We start from the raw sequence: 25,956 nt of genomic DNA on the forward strand, positions 1-25,956 counted from the left end.
AAGAAAAGGTTTCTAGTGCAAAGGAAAGAAGCATCTGTGTAGAAAACGGTAGGTTACAAATAAGCATCACAAAGCCCTGAGGGAGGGCAGTGTGCCTCTGTGCAAACTTAAGCATAGCAAGGCTGTAAACAGACATCCTTTTCAGCTCTTAGGAGAGTTATTCAGGAGCATACTAACTAGCGATTCAGTGCCATAAAGCTCTGAGACAGCTAAGGAACCAGAGTAAGGGTTAAGACATTTAACCCCCATTAAGGTAGTCAACATTAAATGTATTTGAGGTGGCTTACCATTTAACAAGAGACATTAACTATTTTGCTAATTGCATTAAATTTTCTAGTAAGACCCAGCAAAATAAAGTCACCTTGATTATGTATGTAGATGGGAGAAGAGGTACCATCAGAAAGGAGAGCATTTTTTTACCCTAGAAAAATCCAAAGGAATTGCTCAAGTTTCTTCTGGAACTAATGAATGTCTGCCATGTATTCTGGAGGACTGTTGTTTGCAAAGACAAACCAAAAATTACATTTAAATATAAATATTGTAAATACCTGTATTCTATGGACCAGTAATAAGAGAACACCAAATCTTGGCCTAAACTTGTGACACATGGGCTGGAACTACTGTTCCATTGTAACAGATATTTCTTTCTTCAACCCACCCTGAATAAATAAAGATAAAGAAGCACTTTAATTATATCTTGAAAGGTATGTTAACCGCCTTGGTGTATAGTCCAGATTATTATGTATTAGCTGATTAAGCTCATAGACTATTTTCTAGACTCGGTAGACTGAGGGAAAGTGAGCTTTCTGGTTTGTCTCTGTGCCACCCTAATTCTGATATCAGAAGCATCCCAAGCTGCTGCTTAGAATTACCAGAGATGGGGTGGACAGAAAATTCACCAGGAGACCCTCGCAGAATCTAACTTTGGTATTCAGTATCAGCAGTAGACTTGAATAGGAACATTGCCAACAGACCTCTCGCAAAAAGAAATAGAAAACAAGGTGTTCTATTTTACAAGAAGAAAACTCAGACTGGACTCTGAGAGATGAGTTATCACATCCTACATAGTGACAGTGGGAAGTACACATCAAAGATGATATTAGCTGATATTCAGATTAGCCTGTGGTATCTAGTATCATTCTAAAATTTTACTATATTTTGTTTTTTGCAAGCCTGGCAAAAATAAAGCTGGCAACCCTACAGTCATGGTTCCCTGATCACAGAGAAACATAAAACAGACTATTCTTGGCACTAATGGAAAATGGTTATATCCAGTTCAAATTTGCTCTTTTTTTTTTTTTAATTGGAGGGCATTAATAGCAGTAAGAGATCTTTTTTAATAGAATTATTTCTTTTGGTGAAAACCGATTATCTTCAAATGTTCAATTAAAACATAGCAACAGATCTGTCTTACCAGTGAACTTCCATTATTGCTCAGGTAAGCTGGGATGAGCTCAGTTAAGCCTCCATTATGACATGCAACCTGCTTCACTTGGGCCAGAGCAGTCACTGCTGCACTTGGCGAGACACCACGGAAAGCACAGGAACTTGTTTCTGCCGGAGCTGTACAAGTGGTTATGAGCTGGGCATGCCAACAACCTCTTGTGTTTCAGGGCACCTGGAATCAGAGATTACAGAATAAGATCAATCTATTTCACACATTTCATAAACATGTCAAAACAATATTTTTTCTTTAAAAACTTGGTGAGGGGTGCACTGGACGATAACACATTTTTTACATTATGGGAGCTTCTAGAGTCCTGGATTTCTCAAAACAATTGGATGGCTATCTTCTTTATAATTTTTCTAGGAATTATTTTTGAGATTGCACTCATAAAGATTTATACGTCCTTTAAGAAGACACCTGCACTTTCAGAAGAGAGCTCAAATCCCGAAGAGGTAAGAACAATGGTCGATTTCCATTATTTTCCAAAGTCACACGTAAGAATAACTTATAAAATTGTAAGACTTGGTTATCTAGACCACTCCTCTAACATTTTGTCATGTCTCGAAACAGAGTGAAGACGGTGACCTACAAAATATGACATTTGGTATATACATAATTTCTGATTTTAATATAAAATTATTCGCCTGAACCTCTCTTATTGGTGCTCTAACATTGTTTATTCTCATTTTTCTCTAGATAATTATTCAAGTCACTCATCTTCAGAAGAAAGGTAAGTGATACTTTGAAGTGAAATAGGTTAGTTTTGTTTTATTCAAAATTGCAATTACATCTGACTTACAAAAAAGTGTTCGCATATAATTAAAAGCCAGAGGACTAATGGGAAAGAGGAAAACACAAGAAGAAATGGGGAGGAAAGGGGTTGTTAGCTTCAGAATTGCAGAGAACTCTGTTTGCCTGTCCCTTGTGCTATTATCCCGTCTCTCTTCAGTGGGATGGAATCCTCACTGTAGCTTTCGAGGCGGCATTAAAGAAAAGTAACTGAGAAGGTGTGGGGAGTGCAGTTGAGGAAAAAGGATTAGAAATGTGGTTCCTGTGATGGCAGCATATTGAAAAGACTCCAATTTTGAATTTGAGAAGTGAAAGTAATTTATTGGTGGACTGAATTATTAAGTGAATGGAAATAGGTCATGAATTGCTGTGTCACGCAGTACTCACTTTCCTGTTTATCTCTGAATTGAGCTATTTTCGTGTGTGATACGGGCTTCCTTAAATCGCAAAAAGTTCTTATATGAAATAGGTCTCATGGGTCCTATCTGAACAACTTTTATGTTTCAGAGTTGATCAGTTTTCAGGAAGAACGATAAGCTCATCCCTTTTGTCAGAAGAAAATGAAGGTAACTTTGAAAACACAGTTCCACTGGCTGAGGAAATGATGTGGGCAGGTACCTGTGACAGTAGATACCAAGTAAGTCACCTCAGTGAAAGCTACATGTCATCTTCAAATGGGAGTAACTCACCTTTGTTTCATTCAGAAATAAAGGAAGTTTTCGTAAGCCAGGGAGGGAGTTCAGGAAATGAAGAACAAACAGTACAATATTCATCAAAGAAATTATTTTCAATAATGAAAACCAACAAAAATAAAACGGTCATGTTCTCTTCTGACTTTAACTTTTCAAGAACTTCTAGAATCTCATCAGAAACTGAAGACCCGGACGTGGCGCCTTGCCCTCCTGCCCATTTATTCCTTTCTAGAGACCAAGTTAGACTTCTGGAAGAAAATGTGAGACAGCAAATTCCTTTGAAGTCTAAAGCTACATTAGAGAAAAAAGTTACTAATCTGTCCTCAAGATCTCAAGAGTCTTTGGTTCAGAATCATCATCCTGCTCAAATGAATATTTCTGCCCAAACACAAGATTCTCCAGGAGAAAATGTTAATCAGAATCAAAGCTTTTATGATGCCCAATTAATTTGTCAACCCCAACAATTTGTTTACAACCAACAAGTAATCAGTTGCCAGCATGATACAGAGGTCAGATCCTTTGCTCTGCCTCAAAATCTGGTAAGAAGACCACAGTCCAGCAGCACTCAAGAGTCCATCCATGCCCAAGTTGTAGACAGGAGTGAACATTTGGTCCAAGACCCATGTTCTGTTAAGACTCAAGATTCAGTCAAGAGCACAGAATCTGATAAACACTTTGATGAAGCCCAATGTTCTGTTAGGCGCAGAGATTCAGATAAGAAAGAAGAGTCACTCTGGAAGCAAAATAATGTTTTAAAGAATGCCAGACATCTAGATTTAACTCTGACTCCAAGTCCAGTCACTCACAGGATGCCGCAGCTAGAGAGGATGAAGACAAAGGTCCAGGAGCAAATTGCTTCATCAGATTCCAATCAGTATTCTGTATCTGACCCAACCCCCGTTTTGCCTGAAAGGCAGAAAATACAAAGAAAAATATCCCACAGTAAAAGTAAATTTAGTCCCAAAGTTCCATCTGAAAAGCCAAAGAAAGCAGCATCTTCACAAGCACATCAAAATACTGGATATCGTATGTCAAAGCACAGGAAGTTAGGATGCAATTATAACACAAAGAAAATGAAAGAATTATATCAAAGGAAAGAGACATCAGGTAAACCTTTGTCTCTTACTTGTGTTTCCAAGCTTTTTGTGCCTTATATTAAAAAGTATTCCAGAAAAAATCTAGTGGAAGTCATGTCAAGCTTAAACATATATACAGATTTTCTGCTGAAGCAAGATAAGTCACTAGATGCAGAAGTCGATAAAGCAGGTTCCATTGAGGAAAGAGGAGCTTCAAGTGATACTGAAAACATTAAGCAGCAGAGCAGGGACAATAAAGGACTAAAAACCACAGCACCAAAAATTTCACCTCAAGTAGAACAGTCTTTCACAGTCAACACTTTTCAACTGGAAGTATCTTGTTCTTCCTCAGTAGAAATAAACTGGAAGAATAAAGAGTCTCTAAAAGGCCCAGTTATACAAGGGAAGGGCATTGGTATTGCAGAGTTCTTCCAGGCCCTGAAAAGTAAAGGCACGTGTGACTTGTGTACTCCAAAGCATCAGACTCTGTTAGCAGAGACTGTATCAGAACCTATGCAGGACTTTGTTTCCTCTCCCAACATGAAATCAAACAGAAGCCTGAAAACAAAGGAGGAGCTAAGAAGTACAGAGGAGCCTCGTCCTCCGCTATCAGATACAGAGAAAGTGCCCACAAACCCACCAGAGAGGAGCTTCCCAAAGGGAAATACACACTGCAAAGCTCTGAGAATTGTTTTGGAATCTCCAGATGCCAATCTGCTCATTTCACTGGAAACCAAAAAGCATGACAGTAGCGAACGACCAGCTGGTATAGATATGCAAGAGGGGACAGGCGAGGTGATTTGGAAGAAAGAGACACCATTTAGTCTCCACATCACAGGCAGTAGTGACCTGAATGAAAGTGAGGGGCTAGAATACAGCAGAGCAAGTACGCGAGATGAAGTCTCCGGTGCTCCTCTCAGGACTGCCCACACAGCCACTTCTGGACCGCCTGACAGGGAAGTGCTGAGCCGACTAAGAGCCAAGACAGAAGCATCGAGCATTGTAGACGCCACTCTTTCAGCAGTAAGGCAAGAGGAGCTACCGGACGAAAAGATGGCAGAAAACACTGAAGAGAAATGTAGATCTAAAAAGCCACACAGACATGACAAAGAGGAAGAGGAACAAGCTTTACGAGAGGCTGCCCTAGAGCAGACAGAAGATTTCAGGTTCAGCCTGGAGCTAAAGCTGCAGAGCAAACCTGTCCAATTTGAAATAGAACAGATTAGCTCAGGAAAGAGGCAAACTCCAAGTGAAGAGTGGGCGGCTCAAACACAAACTGTTTCTACACAAACAATCTGGGAGACTAGTCCACGCCCCAGAGTGGGTCTCTGTCAGGCTGAGAAGCAAAGGGCAGACAGCCCGATGGACACAGAAGATGCAGGCCCACAGAATCCTCCACAACCAGAGGAACTGCCAGTGGGTGCAAGTTCAGTGCAAACATTTGGAAGCTGTGTTCCATCTAGCAACGACCCCAAAAAGATTCCAGGTCATATTGCAGAAGAAAAGCAAGACATAAGAGCTTCCCCTGTAGTGGCCTCTGGGTCTTGGGTCAGCCATGTGCTTCATTCATCATATTTGAAGAGCCAGGAAATCAGAAAGGTATTGTCAGGCACACACAGTGCATTCAGGCCCCAGTGTGTGGTTATGAAAGCAAAGGAGCCCACCCTTTTACTGACGGCTCCTAGCAGTAGACGTGGTATTTCAAGTTACAGAAAAAGATGCAGAAAATCCATCATTAAAAACCAGAAGCCACAAGACGAAACTGTGACAGATGTGCTTCTGAATGCCACGTATCCACACAGGTCTACTTCCCCTCACAGTAGATTGCCGAGCGGGGTAAACACAGAGAATCACAGTCTGACCAAGCTAACACATGAGAAATCACAAGTTGAAAGGGAAGAACAGTGTTCAGATTTCGTAATTAAAGGGGACGACGCTGGCTGTAGGTCAGACGCTAAACTACACGATGAAGTGAGAGGGGGCGAAACGGTTCCACCACAGACAGCCCCTTCTGCTCACCGGGACCCCCACATGGAGCTTCCAACAGAGAAGGAAATGCAGTGGCCAGGGCCAGCTGCGGAAGCCCCCGTGGCACCTCCATACTCCCCCGATCGGGAGCCAGCTCTCAGGGAGAAGGGGCGCCTGGAGACCCATGGGCGCTTCAGATGCGCTGCGGTCTCCAAGGTGACACCCTCACCAGGAGCGTCACGGGCAGGAAACGCTTTGAAACAGACAAGGGAACATGACGGTCCAGGTTATGAAAATGACCTGGGTCACTTCTTTGTAGAGAAAGATTTATCAGAAGATTCAGCAGCAGCTTCCCCGGGGACCTTCAGCTGCCACATTCCCATTCTATGTTATTCTAAAGGGAGGAAACACAGAGAAAGTTTCTCACACGGACAGTGTAAAGAGAGATCCAAGTCTGTACACGTGAAGACAGGGAAGCCGTCGATGCCACGAATACTCAGCATCACAGGTCATGGGAGGAAACTGGAATCCAACTTTAAGGCCAAGTGTGAAAAGATCATTCTAGCGGACAGGCTGGTACATGGCTTTCTCCACACCCTTTACTCTCCCGGGCCCGGCAGGCTGCAGAGAGACCGATTCGGCCACCCTCAGCTGCTACGAGGGGAGCTTGCAGTCAGTGAAAGGAGACCACCGTGTGCTGATGCCCCTGCTTATGTGCAAGATGCATTCAGTGACAGAGAAGAAAAAGTAAAAGATGGAAAGGAAAAAGAGCAAAATGCTGTCCCAGAAGCAGCTCCGCAGCGTGCTCGATCCCTCCAGCCCAGCGCGGACCAACGGGAGACCCACATGGGCCAGCCAGACCCGGCACGGCGCTGTCTGATGTGGGAGCCACCTGTCCGTGAGCAAGACGCACGGCGCGGAGCACGCTTTCCTGAAACTGCTGCGCATCCTGGCCTCTGGCCGGGCCCCAGCAAAGCCCAGGACATTGAGAAAACCGACAAAACAGGGAGTGGCCTGACAGCACATCTGGGTGCAGAGATTCTGCCTCCCAGATCAGGGACCGCATCATCTGATCAGCGTTTGAACACCGCGCCAGGGTGTGGCTCACCCCTGGGTGGGACCCCAGCAGAGGGATGTGATTCTTACTTTGTGGAAGCAAGTTCAGAGTTGCTGAAAGATTTGCAAGTGGCATTGCTGCAGTCTTCTCATTCTGCCAAAACGTATGTTTCTGAGCATAAAGGAAAGAGAAGCCCGTTAAAATTAGCAAGGCAGCCCGTGATGGCGAGTTGCAGCTATGGAACTAGGCGGGAAGAAAGGCTGCATGTTTCGCACACGCTCGGTGACAGGCAGAGCCAGGGACAGCAAAGGAGAAGGGAGATGGAACACACAGGGCAAGGCAGACATTCTGCAGATGTGTTCTCGGATAGCGCTCACGCCAAAGCGCCTCTTTTGGTCAACGGCAAAATGAGCCGTGGATTGGGTGGAGGGAGAGAGATGCAAAGGGTAACAAGGCTTGGCCACGCCCAGGAAATGAGAGAGCGGTCCCCAAAGGGAAGGCATGCAGGGTGCCCGCCCTCGGCTGAGTTGACCCGTTTATCTGTCAGTGTGAAAGAAGGGAAGGAAGTGGCCAGGGAACACGCAGGTCTGCCAGCCCCAGAGGCCAGCCAAGACTTCCTGTCCGATGCATGTCAAAAGGAGGATCAGGCCCCCACGGAATGGGAAGAGGAACTGAAACGATCAGGAAATACACACTCTCAGGTACAACCACAAACCCACCTGACACCAGCTATTTTGGGTTCTGCTTCAAGCCCTTTATTTTACCCATTTCAACAGCGAGAGCTAGAAGGCCCTGTCAGGTCTTCACCCTCAGAGCCAAGGGCAGCAAAGACAGGTGGAATCGCACCTCCTGCAGGCGAATGTGGCAGCCCATCTGGTACCCGGCATCAAAAGGAGCCACGGCCTGGTGGTGCCGCCCAGGAAGAGGCAGTGACTTTGGATTTCTACGAGGCTGTGTCGGCCACACCCAGAAGGAAGAGAAACTTCAAACAGTACTCAGATCTGAGAACTTTAGTCAGTTCCCCACAGGGAATGAGAAAAGCAAATAAACCCTCAGTGGTACGCATACTCAGTGCCAGGGAGGGTGCGAGCTCACACCGTGGCGAGGAACCAGGACGTGACCCTTCACCCAGCGTGGAAGAAATGGACCCAGGTAAAAAAATGGCAGCAAGCGTGTCCCCGATCATGGCTCGTGTGCCGGACAGCGGCACGTATGGCCACACAAGAAGAAAGAAAGACATGTCAGGAGCAGAAAGACTCATTTCTCAACGAGTGAAGCAAATGGCAACAGCCCTTGGAGGGACGGTTCCTGCAGATGAAACCAAAGAAGCCAGTCATCCAGATGAAGAGGAAGAAGGTGAGCTGGAGTCATTCCTGAGAGACATTCCCCAGCACAGCCAGCACTTCATATTCTGCTCGGGCCAGACGAAGGAGTTTGAGCCCCGCGAGTCAGCAGACGAAGGACGGACCGCCCCACAGCTGCAGGCGCAGGCAGAAGGGCCGAAACCTGACCACCAGACACACGTTGATGCCTTGTGTGCAGCGAGGTCACAGCTTCAGCTCTTAAAGTCCAAAGAATCACTGGCTGGTCAAGTTTTAATTGCTACGTTGAAATATGGCCTCGGGAGGGATGGGAGCCGTGAGGGGACAGTGGACAGGGATGGCAACGGGGACAGGGCAGGGGCTCAGAAAGGCCAGCAAGCAGCTGTCCTGGAGTCTGCTGATGTCCCCACCTCTGCCCTCCCTGCACCTGACAGACCGAGAAAGGTGTTCATACTAAGAGCCTTAAGACGCAAAGCGAATTCCAGAGGCGTGGTTCTGAAGGCGAGGAAGGCACCAGTGTCACAGACACTTCGCATCTCAGGGAATGCTTGTCCAAAACACCTGCCTCCAAAGATCCTGAAATCACATATTTCTGGCTCTTTAGTTCACAGGAGATACTCGGGGGTACCGGAAGGGAAAGGATTAGCACAAGGATTGCTCACTTCAGTTCTGGAGTCTTGGGATTTATCCACACCCACGTTACCTGTATCGAAAAGAAAGAGAAACAGTTTCAAACGTAGCAATAAAATGAGCCCCACCTGTGTCACACGGACACTCAAGATCACGAGACCGGGCGCAGCACACCACAGGCAGCAGTTCGAACACAACCTCAACAGCATGCTGAAACATGGCCAGTCTGTGGCCGATGTAATCCTAAATGCCATTTCCTCGATCATCGCTGCGTCCCCTGACATGCACCACAGGACCGAAGTCGAGGCCGACTCGCTGGGGGAGATGGGAGTGCTCCAGCAAGCGCACCCAGTAGGTGGGGCGAGGGCAGAGGCCAGAGAGCGCGCCAGGGCGTCCAGCAGGCATCTGGACGGGGAAGCATCTGGGCAAGAGTCTCAGCACTTGCGTTTGGACCTCCGTAGAGTGAAGGCGCCTGGCTCGGTGATGTCAGATCTAGAACTGGAGAATCCAGTCGGGAAGCACAGTCTGGAGTCACCCGGGGCAGCTCAGGAGCCGCCAGGGCAAGCCCCGAGCACGCCAGGTGTCGTTCACTATGGCTGGCGCTGTAAAAGCACAGCTGATGCATTTTCGTCTCCCACATATGTGGCACGTGACACCAAAATAGATAGTGAGGTGCAGAGTTCACTGAAAACAGAAGTGGAGAAGCCAAGAGCCAACACACACAGCCAGACCCCTCCAGAGCTGGAGAGACCAGCCTGCGCGTGGGGAGCACGCAAAGCCGGTCCCACTGATACACAGACTACGCCGAGCAACACGACGCACAGGAAGGAGCCACGCGAGAAGGAAGAGGACGACGCCCTGACCACGTCGCCAGCGCCAGGGCCACACACCAGCCAGCACCCCGGCGCCCGTCCCCTCTGTGTGGCAGATCTCGGCCCTTACAGCTTGGAAGGCAGAGGGACTTGGAATTTGTCTTGCATGGTACGAAAGCTGAATCAAGAAAAGCACATTTGCGAAACCATCTGGAAGCCCGTTTCTAGACACGTGCTGCATGTTCTTCAAGTCAAAACAGCGAAGGAAAGGCCTCAAACTCAGGAGGGAGAAGGAGGCAGGGCCCAGCCAAGGGCGCCACCTCCAGACGCTGGGACATCAGGGGCGGGGCCGGCGCAGGGCCAGAGTCCTCAGGACAGAGACCCGAGGAGGGCACGGCAGGGTCCTGCCGCCGAGCAGATGGCTTGGAACCAAAATTATTTGCTAAGAATGGCCTTTAGGGCTTTCGGTTCATCTGAGCTCAAGAGTCAGGACGACGCGCGAGGACGTGCAGGCAGGAAAGGCCTGAGTCCGAGTCCCGGGCGTGGGCCTTGGCCAGCAGGGGACCTTCCCACTCCGCGGCTGCTTCTGACCAGCAGGGCTCGTCCCGGGAGCCACGGGAAGAGGCAGCGGCACCCACTGAAGAGGAAGGCGCGGCAGCGGCAGGGGCACGTGGGGGCGTTCTTGCTCTGGAACATGGGGGGCGCTCGGGTCCTGACAGCGGCATCGGTGACTGACAGACGCTTGTTGGCTGCAGTGGCGCAGGGCAACTCACACCACAGAGCAGGTGGCGAATATCCAGGTGGTCTCACGACAGAGGAAAAGACAGAGGTAGGGGGCACCTTGGCCACGACTTGCTTGGGGCCTTCAGGTCTCTGCATGCCTAGTTTATCTGATTCCAAAAGCCAGCAAGACACAGGACAGCTGCCAGGAAAGAAGATCCTATTGGCTTCCACATGTCTAACTGTTGAGAAAAAGCCACCAACTTCACATGTATTTAAGGTGGAGCAGCGGTTCCCCACAAAATGCAGGGAGAAACACAGGTGCAATTTGAAAATCAAAATGAAAGAGACGCAGCCGAGTCGCAACGTGGCGGAGACAGTTTCCTCGGCGCGGGAAGCGGCTGATCCCCAGAGGCAGAGCGGGCACAGCACAGAGCTGGACAGGAGGCTCTGTCCCGTGGAAGGGCTGGTGCTCGCACGCTGGCTCAGCACGCTCTGCATCCCCGAGGAACAGGAGCAAACGGCAGACAAAGCGGGAGACGGCAGAGCCTTAAGCGCCGGCCTGAAATCCGCACGGGCTGCGGTGCCCGTCCCGGCACCCACACAGACGGAGCCGGCCCCTGGCACCCCGCGGCTCTGTGCAGACGCTTCTGGAAAGGAACGTGCCCTGCACAAAGCAAAACCTAGGAAGAAAGAAAGGTGCGCACGGCAGCCCTTGTTAAGAACAACGAGCCGGAGCATCCCGCCGTTTGAATTTGGACCAGCTCAAGGGAGACAGTCAGGCCCTTCCACGTCGGAAGCGCTCTTGATCACTGCAGAGGGCCTCACGCCTCAGGAAACAGAGAGTGGCTTAACAGGCCAGGAAGCAGAGGCAGGGGTCGCAGGAGAGTTTTCTCCAGAGCCGTCACCTTACTCCAGCATGCACTTGCCTGCGAGTGAAAGGAGGGAGAAAGAACCTGAAGCTGCAAGTGGAAGAAAAGAGCATTCCCGAGAAAGTCCAGGGGAGGCGCGTCCAGCGTCTAACTTACATTTTCCGATGGATGGGATTCAGATTAAGCTGCCCTGGGAGACCTCACGGGAGAGCCCCGCAGACCAAGCCCCCAGCGCCAGAGGAGCGGGCTTGCTCCCCATGGAAAAAGCGGGGCGGCTGGCTCAGACAGACCGGACGTCCGCAAAGTCAGCATGTCGCTCTTCTAGAGAGCTGTTGCAGGGGAAGATGGCACGCAGAACTCGGGCACTGGAAGAAGTGGTGAGGACTGTGGATTACACCCCAGTGGCACGAGGAATCGGCTCACTTATCATAGGAGGACGAGGACAGAGAGAAAAGTGTGTGCGCGAGGTGCTCCTGAAGCCTGTGTCTGGCTCCAAAGCAGGCCTCCTGCGATGTCACACCCCAGCGCAACAAGCTACGTTAGCAGGTGCTGTGATGGTGAGCTGGGAGCCCGCACTACCACAGCGGAAAAGAGTATTAAAGGGCGTAAACGTTACATTTGGCTGCACTCAAAAACATGCAAAAACACAGCCTTTCCCCAATCCTAGACAACAGCAGCAGCACCCACTTGTCCCCGCGGAGGCCCTTCCGGAGCATCTGTCTTACCCTCAGAATGATTCCTGGCTCCTGCCACACTTAATGGCTCTGACAAAGAAAATGTTAGCAGACATGAGCAGCGCGGCAAGCAGCACAAAAGCTCTAGCTTTGTCGAACGGGCACCAAGAGAAAGCTGCATGGGAGGGAAAAGCAGAAGGGGCCGTGTCTTCGAGGCCTGAGGTGCAAATGAAAACACAGAAGGCGAGGCTGCCTCTGGGCCCCAGCGAGGTCATAGAGCCTTTGAATGTTTGGTTTCCAAATGGAAAGAAATCGCTGGATGAGGCCCAGGAAATGGATGCCGTACCAAAAGGTGGCCCCCCCAGAGAGGGCCGGAGGAAGAAGCTGCGGTCACGCACGGGCGGTGAAGAGGCGCACAGCGAGGTCCGCCTGCTCGGGCTGTTCGTACATTCTCTGTCCCTCGGTCTGCCTGCTCTGTCCGAAAGCAGTAGACAGAAAGGCGGGGTAAACCCGGGGCTCAAAAAGGCCTTGTTCGGTCCCAGAACATGGAGGAGGAGACCTCTGGAGCTGACCAAGGCAGGGTTGGCACATGCTCTCAATGCCCCGGGCTCCCCGGGGCCAGGCCCGCTGTGGGGCCTCAAAGAGAAGCCAGGGAGGATGGCACACAGCAAACTTGATTTGGTTGTGACGAATATATATGAGTTCACCCCTCTGTCACCCCACCCTAGACGGAACCAAGCGACAGCTAGTGAACGGATCTCAAATAACGGGAAGAGAACAAGACAGCACACGGTGCCAGAAAAGAAGGATAGAATAAAAGGAGTTAAATTAACACTGCCACCCAACGGGAGAGAGTTGCCTGTGCTGTTGTGCACTATCAGGCAAGAAAGCCAGGCGCAGGGCCGCGGAAGGAACTCTGACGTGGGCACGAGAGCCCTGCGCTCTGGCCTGCCACCCCTGCCACGTCCTCACCTGAACACGCGAACACAGGTGAGGGGAGGTGAGCTGAGCAGGGCGAGGGGCTGCCTTCCACTGCCCAGCTTCCGGGCCTTGTCAAATACCGGGAAAACGTCATTTGCAGAGTCCGTTCATAGGGAGAGTTTAAGCAGTGTGATAGAATCAAAACCACATTGTGCACCGAGAAAAAAGGCAGGCAGAGAAAATGCAGCACAGGCGAATGGTATAACGCCCCGGGGGGTATCAGCTACCATGAGAATATGTGAGGAACCAACTGATGATATTCTAAGCAGCATTGTGAAAGCAAAGTATAGGCCACAGAAAGGTGGAGTGGAAATGAGTCTGGAAGAAATGTGGTGCAGAGGAGTGGCTTGGAAGGCGAGGCGGCCTGCATCTGCTCACCACTCACCGTGGCGCCTCACAGAGCAACAGAGAAAGACGCTGCGAGAGACACGCGGGAGCCTCAGGATCCAGAGCAAATCTTGTCCTTCCATCTCTTTCCTGCCTTACTTAGACATGATCAGAAGAAGAAAAGTGAAACGAAGAGACTCCAAGTCCTGTTATCTACAAGCTCAAATCCAGAAGTCATCTGACACAGGAAAAATAGCATGGAAGAGGCCTCTTCATGTTGACACTCCACAGAGTACCCAAAAAGCCAAAGAACATATAATTCAAGAACATGAGAAAACGGAAACAGCAAAAGCCTTACCTTTGAAGAAAAATACATCATCAGGGGCACAGGAAATCCAGTGGAGCATCCAAGAACAAGAGGAAAAGGCAGAGAAAGTGACCAGTACACCACGTGTGGTGCTGACCAACACCCGCACGCGCTCACCTGCTGCTTCCCACTTACAGCTGGACCCAAGCATCGAGAAAGTCGGCTGCGTAATTGAAATAACAAAGTACTCTCTTCCCAAAGGCTCACACAGGGGACGGAACGCAGCGAAAAAGGCAAATGAAGACCCCAGTCGGGGAGGTATTTCAAGCAGCGTGCAAGAAGCAACGGTGTGTCCGCCACGGGAAGAGGCCAGTGTGCAGCTCCCCGCCAAGGAAGACCCCTCGCACCCGGAGGACCAAGGTCTGCAGCACCGGGAAGCACCTCCCCAGGGTCTCCTGCCAAGCAGTCCAGAGCCGGACGGGAGGGGTCCTGGAGGCGCAGGGCAGGGGAGACCTGGCGGGACAGGTGGCGGGGAGCAGGGAGCGGGGCTGCCCCCCGCTCTGGCTTCTCAGTCTCCTCTGGCTCATTATGAACCGGGCAGAAGAGCAGGGGGAAAGGAGGACGTAGGAGAAGTAACAGGACCTGCCCTTGCACAAGGGCAGCCACAGCAGCCCCCCGGTGGAGGGGAAAGGGCACCAGCCAAGCCCGCCGGGGATGATTCAGGCCATATAAAAAGGGCGCAGGAGCACAGGCCACAGAAGGCAGAAGCCAGAGGAGCCACAGACGACATAACATCTGTAACGCACCCCCAAGGGGCAACTTCCAGGCCAAAGATACTGCCACTTCCTCCGGCACTCAGATCCCCTGAGGGCCCTGCCCCCCCAGTTGGCGCACAGAGGAACACCCAAGACAGAGGAGGACACGTGTGGGGAAGGAAAGGCGAACCAGACGGGGTGCCCACTCCGCCCCCAGCTCAGCTGGAGGTAAGCAAGGGTGTCGGAGGCCAGGGAGGGCACCGAGGCCGAGCAAGACCCGCCGGGCCCCCCTCGTGGCACAGGAAGTCGACAGATGCAGTGTCCCCGTGGCTCGCTACCCCAAGGGACTGGGAAAGAGCAGAAGACCTGGCCCAGGAGAGGCAGGGTGACGCACGTGTCCTCGAGGGCGCTGTGGCGCGGCCCACGTCTGTGGCGCTGAGGGCAAAGCCAGCGCCCCTTCCCCGTATACTGGAAACGGAGACGCTGCACGTGAGCGTCACGGAGCCCGTGACAGGGGGGCTGGCAGGTGGCAGGGTCGAGGTCGTGGTTCTGAGCAAAATTTGCCCTTTTCTCGCCTTTTCGACTGACCTTCACCTGGACACCATAAATGAGGACACAGGTGGACCGGGAGCTAGCAGCGCCGCGTCCCATCGTGGGCTCCCAGAATCACCGGAATATCCACCCCCGGGGCAGACTGTGCCTGCAGCGCCAGTGGCTGGGCGCGCGCAGAGCGGAGACCGCCGGCCAGAGAAGGGAAAGCGCCCAGCGCTCCCCCATGGCGATGGCGCCCACTTCCAGGCAGGGGCGTCGCGGCCCCCTCCCGTGTTGAGTGCCTCTGAGCACTGCGCCCTGACCAAGGGCAAGAAGGCCGAGGGCGTCGGGGAGAAGGCAGAACAGGAGCCAGCGAGGGCGGAAGAGCCCCACGTGCTGCTGACTCAGGCTCCTGCGGCGCCTTGCCCCGCTCGCCAGAGGGTGGCGGTGAGCCGTGAAGCGTGGGTTGCAAATACAAGATTCTCTGTATCCTCAGAGCTCCCCAAGCCATCAGGTGCAGGGGAGACCAGAAATGCAGGCCCCAGAGAAGGCATTAGCTCCTGTGACTGGACAGTAAAAGCTATTCGATGCTTGTCCTATGAAAAGGCAAAGGACGGAGACAAAATAAAAGAGGAGAAAGGTGGAATGGTTTCCAGAGCAATGAGTTGGAGAGCAGAGAGAGCCCCGTCCTCACGTCAACCCAGCAGAGTCCCTCCCACTGGTAAAGAGCCAGACAAAGGCATTCTTAGCCGAGGAGGCAAGGCAGGGGGGCTGCCGGCAGAGAGCGGGGCTTCTTTCCCACCCCCTTCTTCCCTGAACCGGGACACTGGGGTGGAGGAAAGGGACTTACTAGGGCCGGCAAAAGGCTACTTCCCACCAGTGAAGATTCAGGATCCGTGCAGTGTGGGCTTAAGAGCAGGGGTCAAGTCATCTGATTGCAGCGTGTTAAAAGGGAAAGACAGAAGGCAAGCAGATGTCGAGGAGAAAATCCTCCCCGGGCACGTGGACCTGAAGGCCAGGAAATTCTCCCTCACACATGCGCTCCGTGCCCGAGCGTTGCAGTGGGGAAGTGAAGAGCGAGAGCGTACGATGCAGGAAGATAAAACACCGGTCGTGGGTCTGGACAGCATCTGTGCTTCTTTAGCTACTCTGCCGTATTTTAAATGCGACATAACAGGAGAGCGGTACACGTTAAGAATAGCAAAGCTGCCCCTCTCTCAGCCGCCCTTCAAGCCGTCATCAGATGCAGAGAAAACAGCTCGCCCACCTGCTACTGGTGCGGAAGCTTCCAGCGACCTGCAGGAACCAGGAGAGCACCCGCTGCAGAAAGAAGAGAAGGGCCGTGAGGAGAACACAGGCAGGAGGCACACGGCAGAACCCAGGGGTGCAGGTCCGCGGGCAAGGAAGCCCCCCGTTTCACTTACGTGGAGTCGGAGCACCCTGCAGACAAGTGAGGGGCCAGAGGGCCGGGTTCCGGCAGCCGAACGGGAGCCGGGCAGGGTCGTGCCGGCTCACACCTGTGCTTCTGGAGCGCGCCCGCTTCCCCTGCCTGGGAGTCCCGGCATGGAGCTCGGAGGCGGGCTGGGACCAACAAGACCCTGCTCCTCCTGCACGAGCTTCCAGGAGTCATCAGAGGCTGGGAGAGTAGAACAGGCAGAGCCAGAGACTGGTGATACTTCAGTCCCCCCACACCAAGGAGAAGGATGCGCACCCCAGAGCAGGGCAGGGGAAGGCAAGGGCCTCCTGCTTCCCAGACCTCCCAGAAAGAAGACGCGCAAATGTCAGGCTGAAGCAGGTGTGGTTCTGACCACGCCCAGCTCGCGGTTGTCCAGCCCTCACCTCAAGGTGGATAAAGGAACCCAAGTGGAGGCTGACCTGCCAAGCCCTGGCAGAACCACAGAGGCGGGGGAAGGAGTCCCCTCGGAGCCAGCGAGGGGAAGTGCCACGAGGGCTGTTCAAAATGAGGAGCGCCGGGAGCCCCAGAAAGAGAGGGGTGGAGAAAGAGCCGCCCACCGGAGAGGGGTGACCCACTGCACGCGGGTCACCTTGAGGTCCACGGAGCTGCCGCGCTCGGCTGTGCTGCACCGGACAGAGCTGCACCTGCATATCCCGCCGCGTAGGCAGACGCAGCACCAAGGTCCAGGCAAGGCCCCTGGCCCCGCGCCGACGCTCGTGTGTGTCTCCAGGCCTCCCCCAAGGAGCCTGCTGTCGGGTAACGGCACACAGGCGGGCCACGAGAGACCTGGGGTCCGGAGGCCGCCCCCGCGGGCACCCTCGCCTCCAGCGTGGCCAGACGCAGAGCCCTCAGCAGGCCCAGAGGCTCGGGGGGGCGACGTGAGGGAGGGCAGGCGGCAGCCACAGGCCCAGTGCCACCTGCGGACCGTGGCCGTGAACATCAGGGTGCGCTGCCGGCAGGCGGGGGCCGCTCCGGTGTCTCGGATCCTCGGGGCGAAGGCGCTGATGCTGAACGTGAACGTGCTGACGGGGTCCAGGCACACAGGGGACCCCGAGCCCCGGGCCTTTTTGACCAGGGCTTTCCTTTGCACCCCGGCGGCAGCGTCCCTTGATCTGGAACTGGGGAGCAGAGTGAACGCAGCAGCCGCCAGGCTGACAGGAGCCTCTGGTCCTCAGAGGACGCTCCCAGAATCACCCCGCGCCCAGAAAGCAGAACCCGGAGAGGCGGCTGATGGCCACCGCGAGCTGGGGGCTGAAAGCGGGGAGCCCTCGGGGAGGGGGCGCGAGGCCCCGCGGCGGTGGGCCTCGGACTTCCTCATCTGCCTGCGGGGAGGGGAGCGGCCTCCGCAGGTCACGTCCAGAGGGGACGCGCGCCAGTTGGCTGTAGACTCTCAGGACGAGGAGGTTTATTTGACAGGGTTCGGCACCCTGAGTATCGGGAGAAGGCTCGAATGTCTCTTCACCGGGCAGGAGGCTCAGTCGGGAAAGTATGGAACAGAAGCCCGTAGTACCTCGCATCCCTGCCCCGCCACGGAGCCCACGAGCGGGCAGAAGCGGGAGGAGGAAGCGGCAGCCGAGCGTGACTCGGGCCACAGAGCAAGGGCGGAGGGCCCCCCTTCACAGCCGAGGGGGGACCCCGGCTCCGGCTCCCCCGTCGGCTCCAGGCCCCGTCCGCGCCCAGAGCCAAACGCCCAACCCCAAGGGAGTTTACCCAAAGCGGCTCTCGGGCCTGCGGATTCAGGCTCAGGTCCACACACCCCAGAGGCGGAGGGACACAGGGACAGCAGAGTGAGGACCTCGCCTCGGGGGTCCCCTGAGGACGCGAAGGCGGCGGAGGCGCGCGGCGCCCCCCAGAAGGAACGCAGCGCCCCCGAGAAGGAAGGCCCAACCGTGCTGGCAGACACAGCGCAGCAGCCGCGGGGAGGTGGACCCCAGCCCGGGCGGAAGGCCAGCCGCCCGCTTACGTGGCCACCCCCAAATGGGACGCAGAACACACCGCCGCGGACAGACGCCTGCGAGCAAATGTCGCTGTGCCCCGGCGCGCGGCTGCTGCCCGGCACACAAGTGGGCGGCACAGCGCTGGGCCGCGTGAGCAGGGGCTGCGGGCAGCGCTGGAGCGCCTCGGAGCTCCAGGCGTCCGCCCTCACTCGGCTCCAGGACCTGCTGACACCCTGCTGGGCGTTTTCACTTCCAGGAGCAGGTCAGGTGGGGGAAACTGAGGGCGGCACTCGCAGCCTCCCGCACCTGGAGCGAAAGCCAGTCAAAACGGGGAAAGGGAAGTTCAAGCAAGGTGCCCCCGTGGCTGGGCGTCTGCAAGAGGAAAACCCCGGAGAGGTCAGTCTGAAGGAGGAGAAACTCAGAAAGGGCAGAAGCCAGAAAGCTCCCGCCCGCCAGGCAGCGAAACCCCCAGCACAGACCCAGACCCAGGCCCTGGCCCGGCTGGGGAAAGGCTGTGCAGGGAAGCAAAACCACGGCCAGGAGCAGGGAGGGCCCCCCGCCAGCCCAGGCGCGCAGCCCCCAGTGCTGCTTCCCAGGCAGGTTCTGGACTCCTTCTATGCCTACGTTCCCCTCCCTCCCAAATTTGAGGGCTGGAGGGGCAGAGTGACGGTGGCAGATTTGAAAAGAGAACTGAGCCCCGAATATTTAGCCGTCAAAATTCCACATCACCCAGTGCCGCAGATCCTGGGCGACTTGGGCCGCGGCGCTCCGGGCCACAGGATGAGACTGGAGTATGACTTCACCAAGCCCCAGGTCTTCTTGTGGCACGGAGGTGCCTCGGCAATAGCCATCCGAAGCCTCTCTGTTGCCATGCTGAGGCCACCTCAGATGAAAGACATGAAGGCGTCTGAGAGAAAGCAAAGACGAGGGCAGAGGGTGGGTCTCTCGGAAGCCCCGGGGAGACCAGCAAGCACTCGGGAGGCCACATGGGGCAGGGGGGGCTGCTCCAGCATCATGGAAGCCGGGGGCCCGGGGGCCCCAGGTAGCACCCCGCAAGAGTCGCAGCCCTTCCCGGTGCCTGAGTGGCGAATGCAGAAGCCCCCTGGAGTCAGATCAGAAGCCAGCAGGGAGAGTGGGAGCCCTGTAACCCCACAAACAGAAGACAGGGCTGCTCCGGGACACGGTCTCCTAACACGCACCGAAGAGCCGGGCTCGCTCGCGACGGAACAAGAAGAAAAAGCACCAGAGTCCATTCCCACACCCACAGAGTCTCCGTTCCCAGCCGAAGCTGCGAGGGAAAGGCCCAGAAGCTGTGTGCAAAGTACCCAAAGTGTGAGCCTCCCCCCGCCCTCAGAAGCGGCACCAGGGGGTTCTCCGCTGGGCCACATCTCGGGGTGTACCTCACCCCCGGAGCCCTGTCTGCCGGGTCCCACCCCAGACTCGGGCACATCAAAGGTGCAGAGCCCAAGGAGCTTTCCAGAACCTGTGCCTGCCCCATACCAAGTTGCAAGCAACAAGGCGGAGCGAGTAGCCAGGGCACCTGCTGCAGGAGAAAACCTCGCTCCCCTTTTTGAAGCCATTAAAAATATGCTTGAATCCCAGATGGAACGTATGATTCAAGACAAAGTGTGTGCCGAGGTCCTGAAGCAAGTCAGAGCCCACAGCGCCGGGGCTCGGGAGCCGCCGTCCTCGGCAGAGCTAGACCCAACCTTCCGGGCACGTCCCGAAGGGCGGCCAGAAGCCGTTCTAGACCGCGTCACTGCCAGAGAAAAGAGGAAGCTCACCGGTGACTTAAAATCCAAAGCGCGAGAAAGGAAAGGGAATCTGATACCAGCGAGGGTGAGACAGTCCTCCCAGAAGTTCAGCCGCCATCCAGAAGGACTTCTCTTAGGGGACAGCGGTGGGAGGTGGCGTCCGGGGCGCCCAGGCCTTCCGGCCGCCGGGGGGCCGGACACTGCCACGGAGCTGAGCCTGGGACACAGGTCTCCAGGAGAGGCCACTGCCAACCGCGTGAGGAATCTGACTGGTGGGGATGCCAGAGGCAGCACGAAGATCCTCACCATGCTCAGGAGCGTCCCCCCACCGCCAAGGAGGGCCTTTTCGGCCCCTTTTGTCGAAGAGAGGCCGTTGGCTCATGTTCTCCAAAAGCTCTCCATCCAAGAGAGAGAGAGACTCCTCGTCCATTTTTCAATGAGAACGTTGGCGATGCAAGTGAAATCCCTCCCCAGGATGGTGGAAGACTCTCACGCCATGGCCAGCGCCCAGGACCAGAGGAGACCGCCATCGAGGTGCATCTGTCCTGCTGTCAGAGAGCCGAACCGCCAAAAGAGAATTGTGCTGCTGTTTGAGGAAAAGTCTCTTCACCAAATAGATCTTGATTTGCAGTACAAATACCAGCGCTTCCTCCTGGGGCTTCCGGAAGAGAGAACGTTCCCTAAGTCAAAGGCATGTCCCAGATGCAGTCCCAGGCCAAACCCAGCTGCCAGAGGTAGAGAAGTAGACTGCGGTGGGGAAAGCGCCCGTCTTTGTGCTGGTGCAGCGGCGTCAGGGAAACACTTCTCTTTTAAAGAGCAGAGTCCCCCTGAGCAGGCGGCGTCCATCAGGAAAGTTCTGGAGCTGGCTCCCAAGCATGCTTCTGACCCTGGGTGCCCTAGCACAGCCCAGACAGATAGGGCCATTCCTCCGAAGGTGAAGTTCACCGTGACCTCAGAAAAAGAGAAAAAATGTCACGTGTGGTTTCAAGAAACAGATGCCTGCAACCCTTTTGCCTCCAAGCTCCTGACTGCTGCTCCTCGTGGAGTGGACGCCTGTCCCGCTCAGCTGGCTGAGGGCTGCGCGGATGGTCTGAAAGCCATGGGGAACCCCACCGACCTGGACGAGTGCCCGTCCCGAGAAGTACGTGAGAATGAAGAGTGTGCGTTTGGGGAAGTCAACCGTTGCTTACGTCGGGAAGCAAGACACACGCCGCGTGGGGCACAGAAAGGCACCCCACTGCAACGCCTGCCCAGGGTGGAAAAGAGCAAGTCGTCACTGCCCAGTGAGGCCTGGGCTTCCTGTCACACCAGAGGCTCTAAAAAGCACACCTCAAGTGGAACCCCACCTTCCTGTGGCTCCCGCCAGAGCAAGACCAGTGCCCCCCACGGGCTGTGCGGGGGCTCCCTGAACACCCGCCACAGTGACAGCGTAACTTCTGGGCCATCCTCCTCGTCCTTCTGTGAGGGGGAGCTGTGCCCGGCGACAAGAAGCGAGACAAGTCACTCTTTGTTTCCCTTAACGAAATCCAATATTAAGTTGCATCTTGCAAAAAGCCAAAGCCGACTTCACAGACATTCAGAACGCAAAGAACGAAAGAAAGCCAGGTCGGGCTCGCAGAGCACGAACCCGTCTCAGGACTGCGAGCCCAGCGCGGCCCACGGCAAGCTCAGCGAAGAGCCGCACCCCAGAAGGAGGCCGGGGGAGGCCAGGGACGACCCGGCGGAGAGATGCGATCGCTTCCTGAGCAGACAGCCACCAGCTGCAGACACGCGCGCAGAGGAGGCCAGCCTCCACTCGGACAGAGACCAGGGCCCCCCGTTTTTTTATGCCTGTGTCCCTGCAGACTCCCTGGAGATTATCCCCAAAACTGTTCGCTGGGCTATACCCCCCGAAGGCTTAAGGAAGAGAAATGTCAGGCTCCCCTTGGTGGCCAAGGTTTCCAGTTCTTGCGATCTCTTTAGTTCATCTAAAAACTTGCTGGAGTCCTTCATGGAGTCGTTCAGCCTCGTCCCCCAGAACTGACGGCGCCACAACCGAGTGACTGAAGAGGGGCGGGGGCGTGTGTGGGGGGTTCTCTGATAAATAAAGTGACGGAAAGCCATGTGGTTCTGCACCTGAACAAGGTTCCTGGGAGGACCAGGCCAGATGCCCGGGCTTCGGTCCCGCCGCGCGTGGCCTCTGCTTTTAGTTCACCCCGAGAGAGCGCGAAAGACGGGGAAGCCTCCTTCCACCCCTCCCCGAGGAAAGGGTGTCGGCAGAGGCATAGCCTGTACATGAGGTTGGGTGCCAGGGACGAGAAGGGAGAGGGCAGAGCTGTGAAAGGGGGAGCGTTTCAAAAGCAGTGGGGGCTCAGTAGGGTCAAAGGTCACAAAAAGGGAAGGCACTGGTTTGAGAACCCAAACCCTTCTGAGTCCTGTGTCCTCATCCCCAGTCTCAGGTAGTACCAGCAGCAGCCTGATGACCTGTACCCCCACCTCCATTGCAGGCTTGCAGTAGCTGGGGAGTCCCTAGACCCCCTGGGAGCATTCTGGGGGGGGGGAGCATAACCATAACCATGCACAGGGGCCGAGCTCGGAGCATCCTTGCCGCACCATCTCTCCTGCAGCCAGGTGCTTCTCGGCCCTGGCAGGGGGCGGGGCAGCATGCTCACCTGTCGGCCCAGGTCACCTGTCACGTGCCAGGTTGTGTCCTGGGGACTGGAGCTAACAAAAATAAGCACAACACAATCTGGCTGCATTAAAAAGTTGTGGTACATATGCACAGTGGAACACTACTCAGCAATCAAAAAAGAGAAACCCACAACCTTTGCAGCCACATGGATGGAGCTGGAAGGGATCATGCTTCGTGAACTAAGCCAGAAAGAAAAGGAAAAATGCCGGATGCTTTCACTCATAGCAGGAGTATAAAGGATCAGGGTTGTGGGGGGTTATAATGAACAACTGTATACCGGAGACATTTTACAGGGATGGAGTGGGGGTCAAAAGTGGGGGCACTATGGTGATGGCACACGGGCTGTTTGGTGATGGGAAGCCCACGGGGATTACAACTGAGATGGAAAAGGCACAAAATGATGTAAAAATAAACTATAAAAAAGATACAGTTTGGACATGGAAGGTCTAACTCACAAGTCCAGAAGAAGCCATCACCGTACTCACCACCACTATTACCACTATCATCACCATCATCACCATCCTCCTCCTCATCACGTCATCACCATCACCATCACCACCATTCTCATCACCACCACCGTCATCACCACCACCACCACCAATACCGTCATCCACTTCTAGTGTTTACTGGGAGGACAAGCAACAACCTTGACATATTACTGACAGATCCACAGTAAGTCCTGCAGCCACACCAGGTGGCATCACTCCGATGCCCACAGCCGGGTCTCCAGGCCTAATTCAGGTCCTTGTCCTTTGCCTCCCCAGCCGCCTCTGCTTTCCTGTTTCACGTTGCTGCCCTAGGAGACAGGCAGATATCATGATCCCCTTTTTGCTGATGAGGAAATGGCACAGCATGCGTTGCCAGGTGCCTGAGTGCTGAGCTCAAGCAGGCTCCTGGCTCAGCCCCAGAGCGTCCCACGATCTCGCAATCAAACCTCAGACGATGGGGGAGCTGCCCAGTGCCGGCCCCATCTGGCTCCTGAGCCCTGATGTCTGCAGCCCCTGGTGGTGCCTTCAACTTTTCTTGACTAAGATCCATTCCCCAGAGCTGCTGGGGACATATCCCAGAAGTCCATTCAGAGCCCAGTCACGGAGTGCCTGGTCCTGGCCGCTGCTGGCTGGGTTTGATTTCTGCAAGCACAGATTAGGTCGGGGTGCTTCAGGGAGCTGTGTTCTTTGCAAAAGCGGATGGCAGCTCCTTGGCCGGCTGCTTTGCCAGCTGGGTGAACTACGCTGTGAAGCAGGTGCTCTTTATAGCTCCGTAGATGCTAAGGCGATAAGCTGCCCCTCTCGGAGTCTTGGAGCTCCAGACGGCTGAGCCACTTGGGCTGGCCCAGCTCGTTCCTCGCCCGTGGGTTCCACGATGGATGGGCGTCTCAGCTCCGAGGGGCAGCCCAGGCACCAGGGAGAAGGACCGAGCACCCCAGATGGCTGGGAAGAGGAGCAGCTCCAGAAAGATGGCACCGGGGGACCCCCAGGAGGTAACCCCCTTCCTAACCTCAACACCCTCTAGTTGTTCATGTGGTAATGGCATTTTCCATTGACTTCAAGGGTGGCGTCCATTTGCTTTTAACTCTAGATTCATGTTTTTTGTTGAGGTGTAATTGACATATAATGTCACCCTGGTTTCAGAGGACAACAAGGGCTGACTACTTGTGTGTACCCGGAGGTGGTCAGCAGCATAACTCTAGTTAACAAGATTTCTCCCTTCACGAAGCTGAGTAGAAAATGCCTAAGCATTGCATGCAAAGAAAGCCTTCGCTTTAATCACTTACTTGCAAGTCCACAAGTTGTTTTACTATGAACAAGTTGTTTTACCACGTGCGTGAATCTGGGATTGTTCTTTTTTTGCAATAGTGACTTTTGAAAAGAACGAAGTGTAGAGTCTGCCTGCTTTTCACCTACACCCTGGCACTGTCTCTCTGGAGTCAAGCCCCTTAAAACAAAGTGCATTTCCCAGTGGGGCAGTTTAGGGGGGCCGTTCTGGTTACAGACTCAGTGGTAATGCAGAAGACACAACAAATGGCCCCTTAAAAGCTATTTTATGGCATTTAAATGTCTACGATCATTTCAAGCTGTTAACATCACTGCATTAAATCAGGATGTTGCTTATTTTCACTGAACTGTTTACCTAAAATGCAACTCTACCTATCTCTAAAATATGATTTGTCGAAACTTCAGGATCGAATGAAAATATAGCGTGCATTTCTAATGTTTCTTTATCTCTGTAAAACTTAAAAGGGTCTTGGGAGAATATTGATATTTCTTTACGATGCTGCTAGGGACGCATAGGTGTCGGTTTGCTATTTGTTACTTGTCAGTCTGTGAAATGATGAGCCGCTCAAAACCAGCCTTTGGCGTTTCCTACAATCTTAAGAGAAAAACGAGCGCCCAGATGGTGGGAGGAGGGCGGGAGCGTCTCTGGGCGACAACTCCTGGGTGGACCCTCAGCGGGCCTGGCGGTTCCCACTCATGGACTCCCCGACTCCCGGGGCACCGTGCTCCCCAACTCCCAGGGCACCATGCTCCCTGACTTCTGGACCCCCTGATCTGCACTAGCTCCTGGATCTCTGGATTCGTGTGAGTTGGTGGTTAAACATCACGATGGCTAAAAATGAAGTTACATAAACTTACAACAGACAAGGCCTTATAATCAATCCCTGTTTTTTATAGGGAAAGGGATAAAACCAACAGAGTAAATGCGGTTTGTCAGCACTGTTTGACTTCTGTGACGGTGTTCTGAGGACCCCCCACAGGGTCCATGTGGGGGTACTGCGTGCTGGCGAGCAGAGGCACTAGCTCCAACATCAACCGTACACGCCGGCCTTCTCCCTCACTCAGGCTCGCCCACTCACCTGCACGCCTGGGTCAGTTCCTGACTCCTTACAGTTGCCAAGACAGAGCTCAGCCCTGACCCCTGTGCGGGGCGCCGGCCCTTTGGTCAAACTGGGCCCTGGGCTTATACAGTCTGAGCCTTCAGTCTCCATTCTCAGAGGAAGGCGACGGCCGCCCATCTCCTTCCTGCCCTCTCCAGCAGCAGCAACTCAGCACTGACTGTGCTAGCAGGGTCTTGCATGCGCAGTGAAGCTCCAGGGGTCTGGACACTGGTTTTTTGGCCAGGTCAGAGGCTTCTCTATCAGAACTGTGGCTAAGAATGGCTTTCTCGGGCCCCCATTATG

General features: G+C 54.2%; 2 protein-coding genes across 2 annotated transcripts in view; both read left to right on the forward strand.

The window, feature by feature from the left end:
* Positions 1–1,671: 1,671 nt before the first annotated feature.
* On the forward strand, positions 1,672–22,130 carry CCDC168 (coiled-coil domain containing 168). The gene is made up of 11 exons (XM_004680281.1): positions 1,672–1,899; positions 2,018–2,027; positions 2,144–2,177; positions 2,744–7,069; positions 7,577–8,476; positions 9,161–9,332; positions 9,780–10,025; positions 10,391–10,520; positions 10,663–11,212; positions 12,788–14,124; positions 14,647–22,130. Exons 1-11 carry the CDS (start codon positions 1,672–1,674, stop codon positions 22,128–22,130), a joined length of 15,417 nt encoding a protein of 5,138 aa, XP_004680338.1.
* A 2,010-nt stretch (positions 22,131–24,140) lies between these two features.
* The window catches only part of METTL21C (methyltransferase like 21C), a 7,874-nt gene continuing 6,058 nt past the window's right edge, over positions 24,141–25,956 (forward strand). The window contains exon 1 of the mRNA XM_004680282.1: positions 24,141–24,258. Coding sequence (XP_004680339.1) covers positions 24,141–24,258 — 118 coding nt within the window. The remainder of the gene's footprint in view (positions 24,259–25,956) is intronic.

This window comes from Condylura cristata, unplaced genomic scaffold, assembly GCF_000260355.1.
Source record: "Condylura cristata isolate star-nosed mole 26May11 unplaced genomic scaffold, ConCri1.0 scaffold00010, whole genome shotgun sequence".
NCBI lineage: Eukaryota > Metazoa > Chordata > Mammalia > Eulipotyphla > Talpidae > Condylura > Condylura cristata.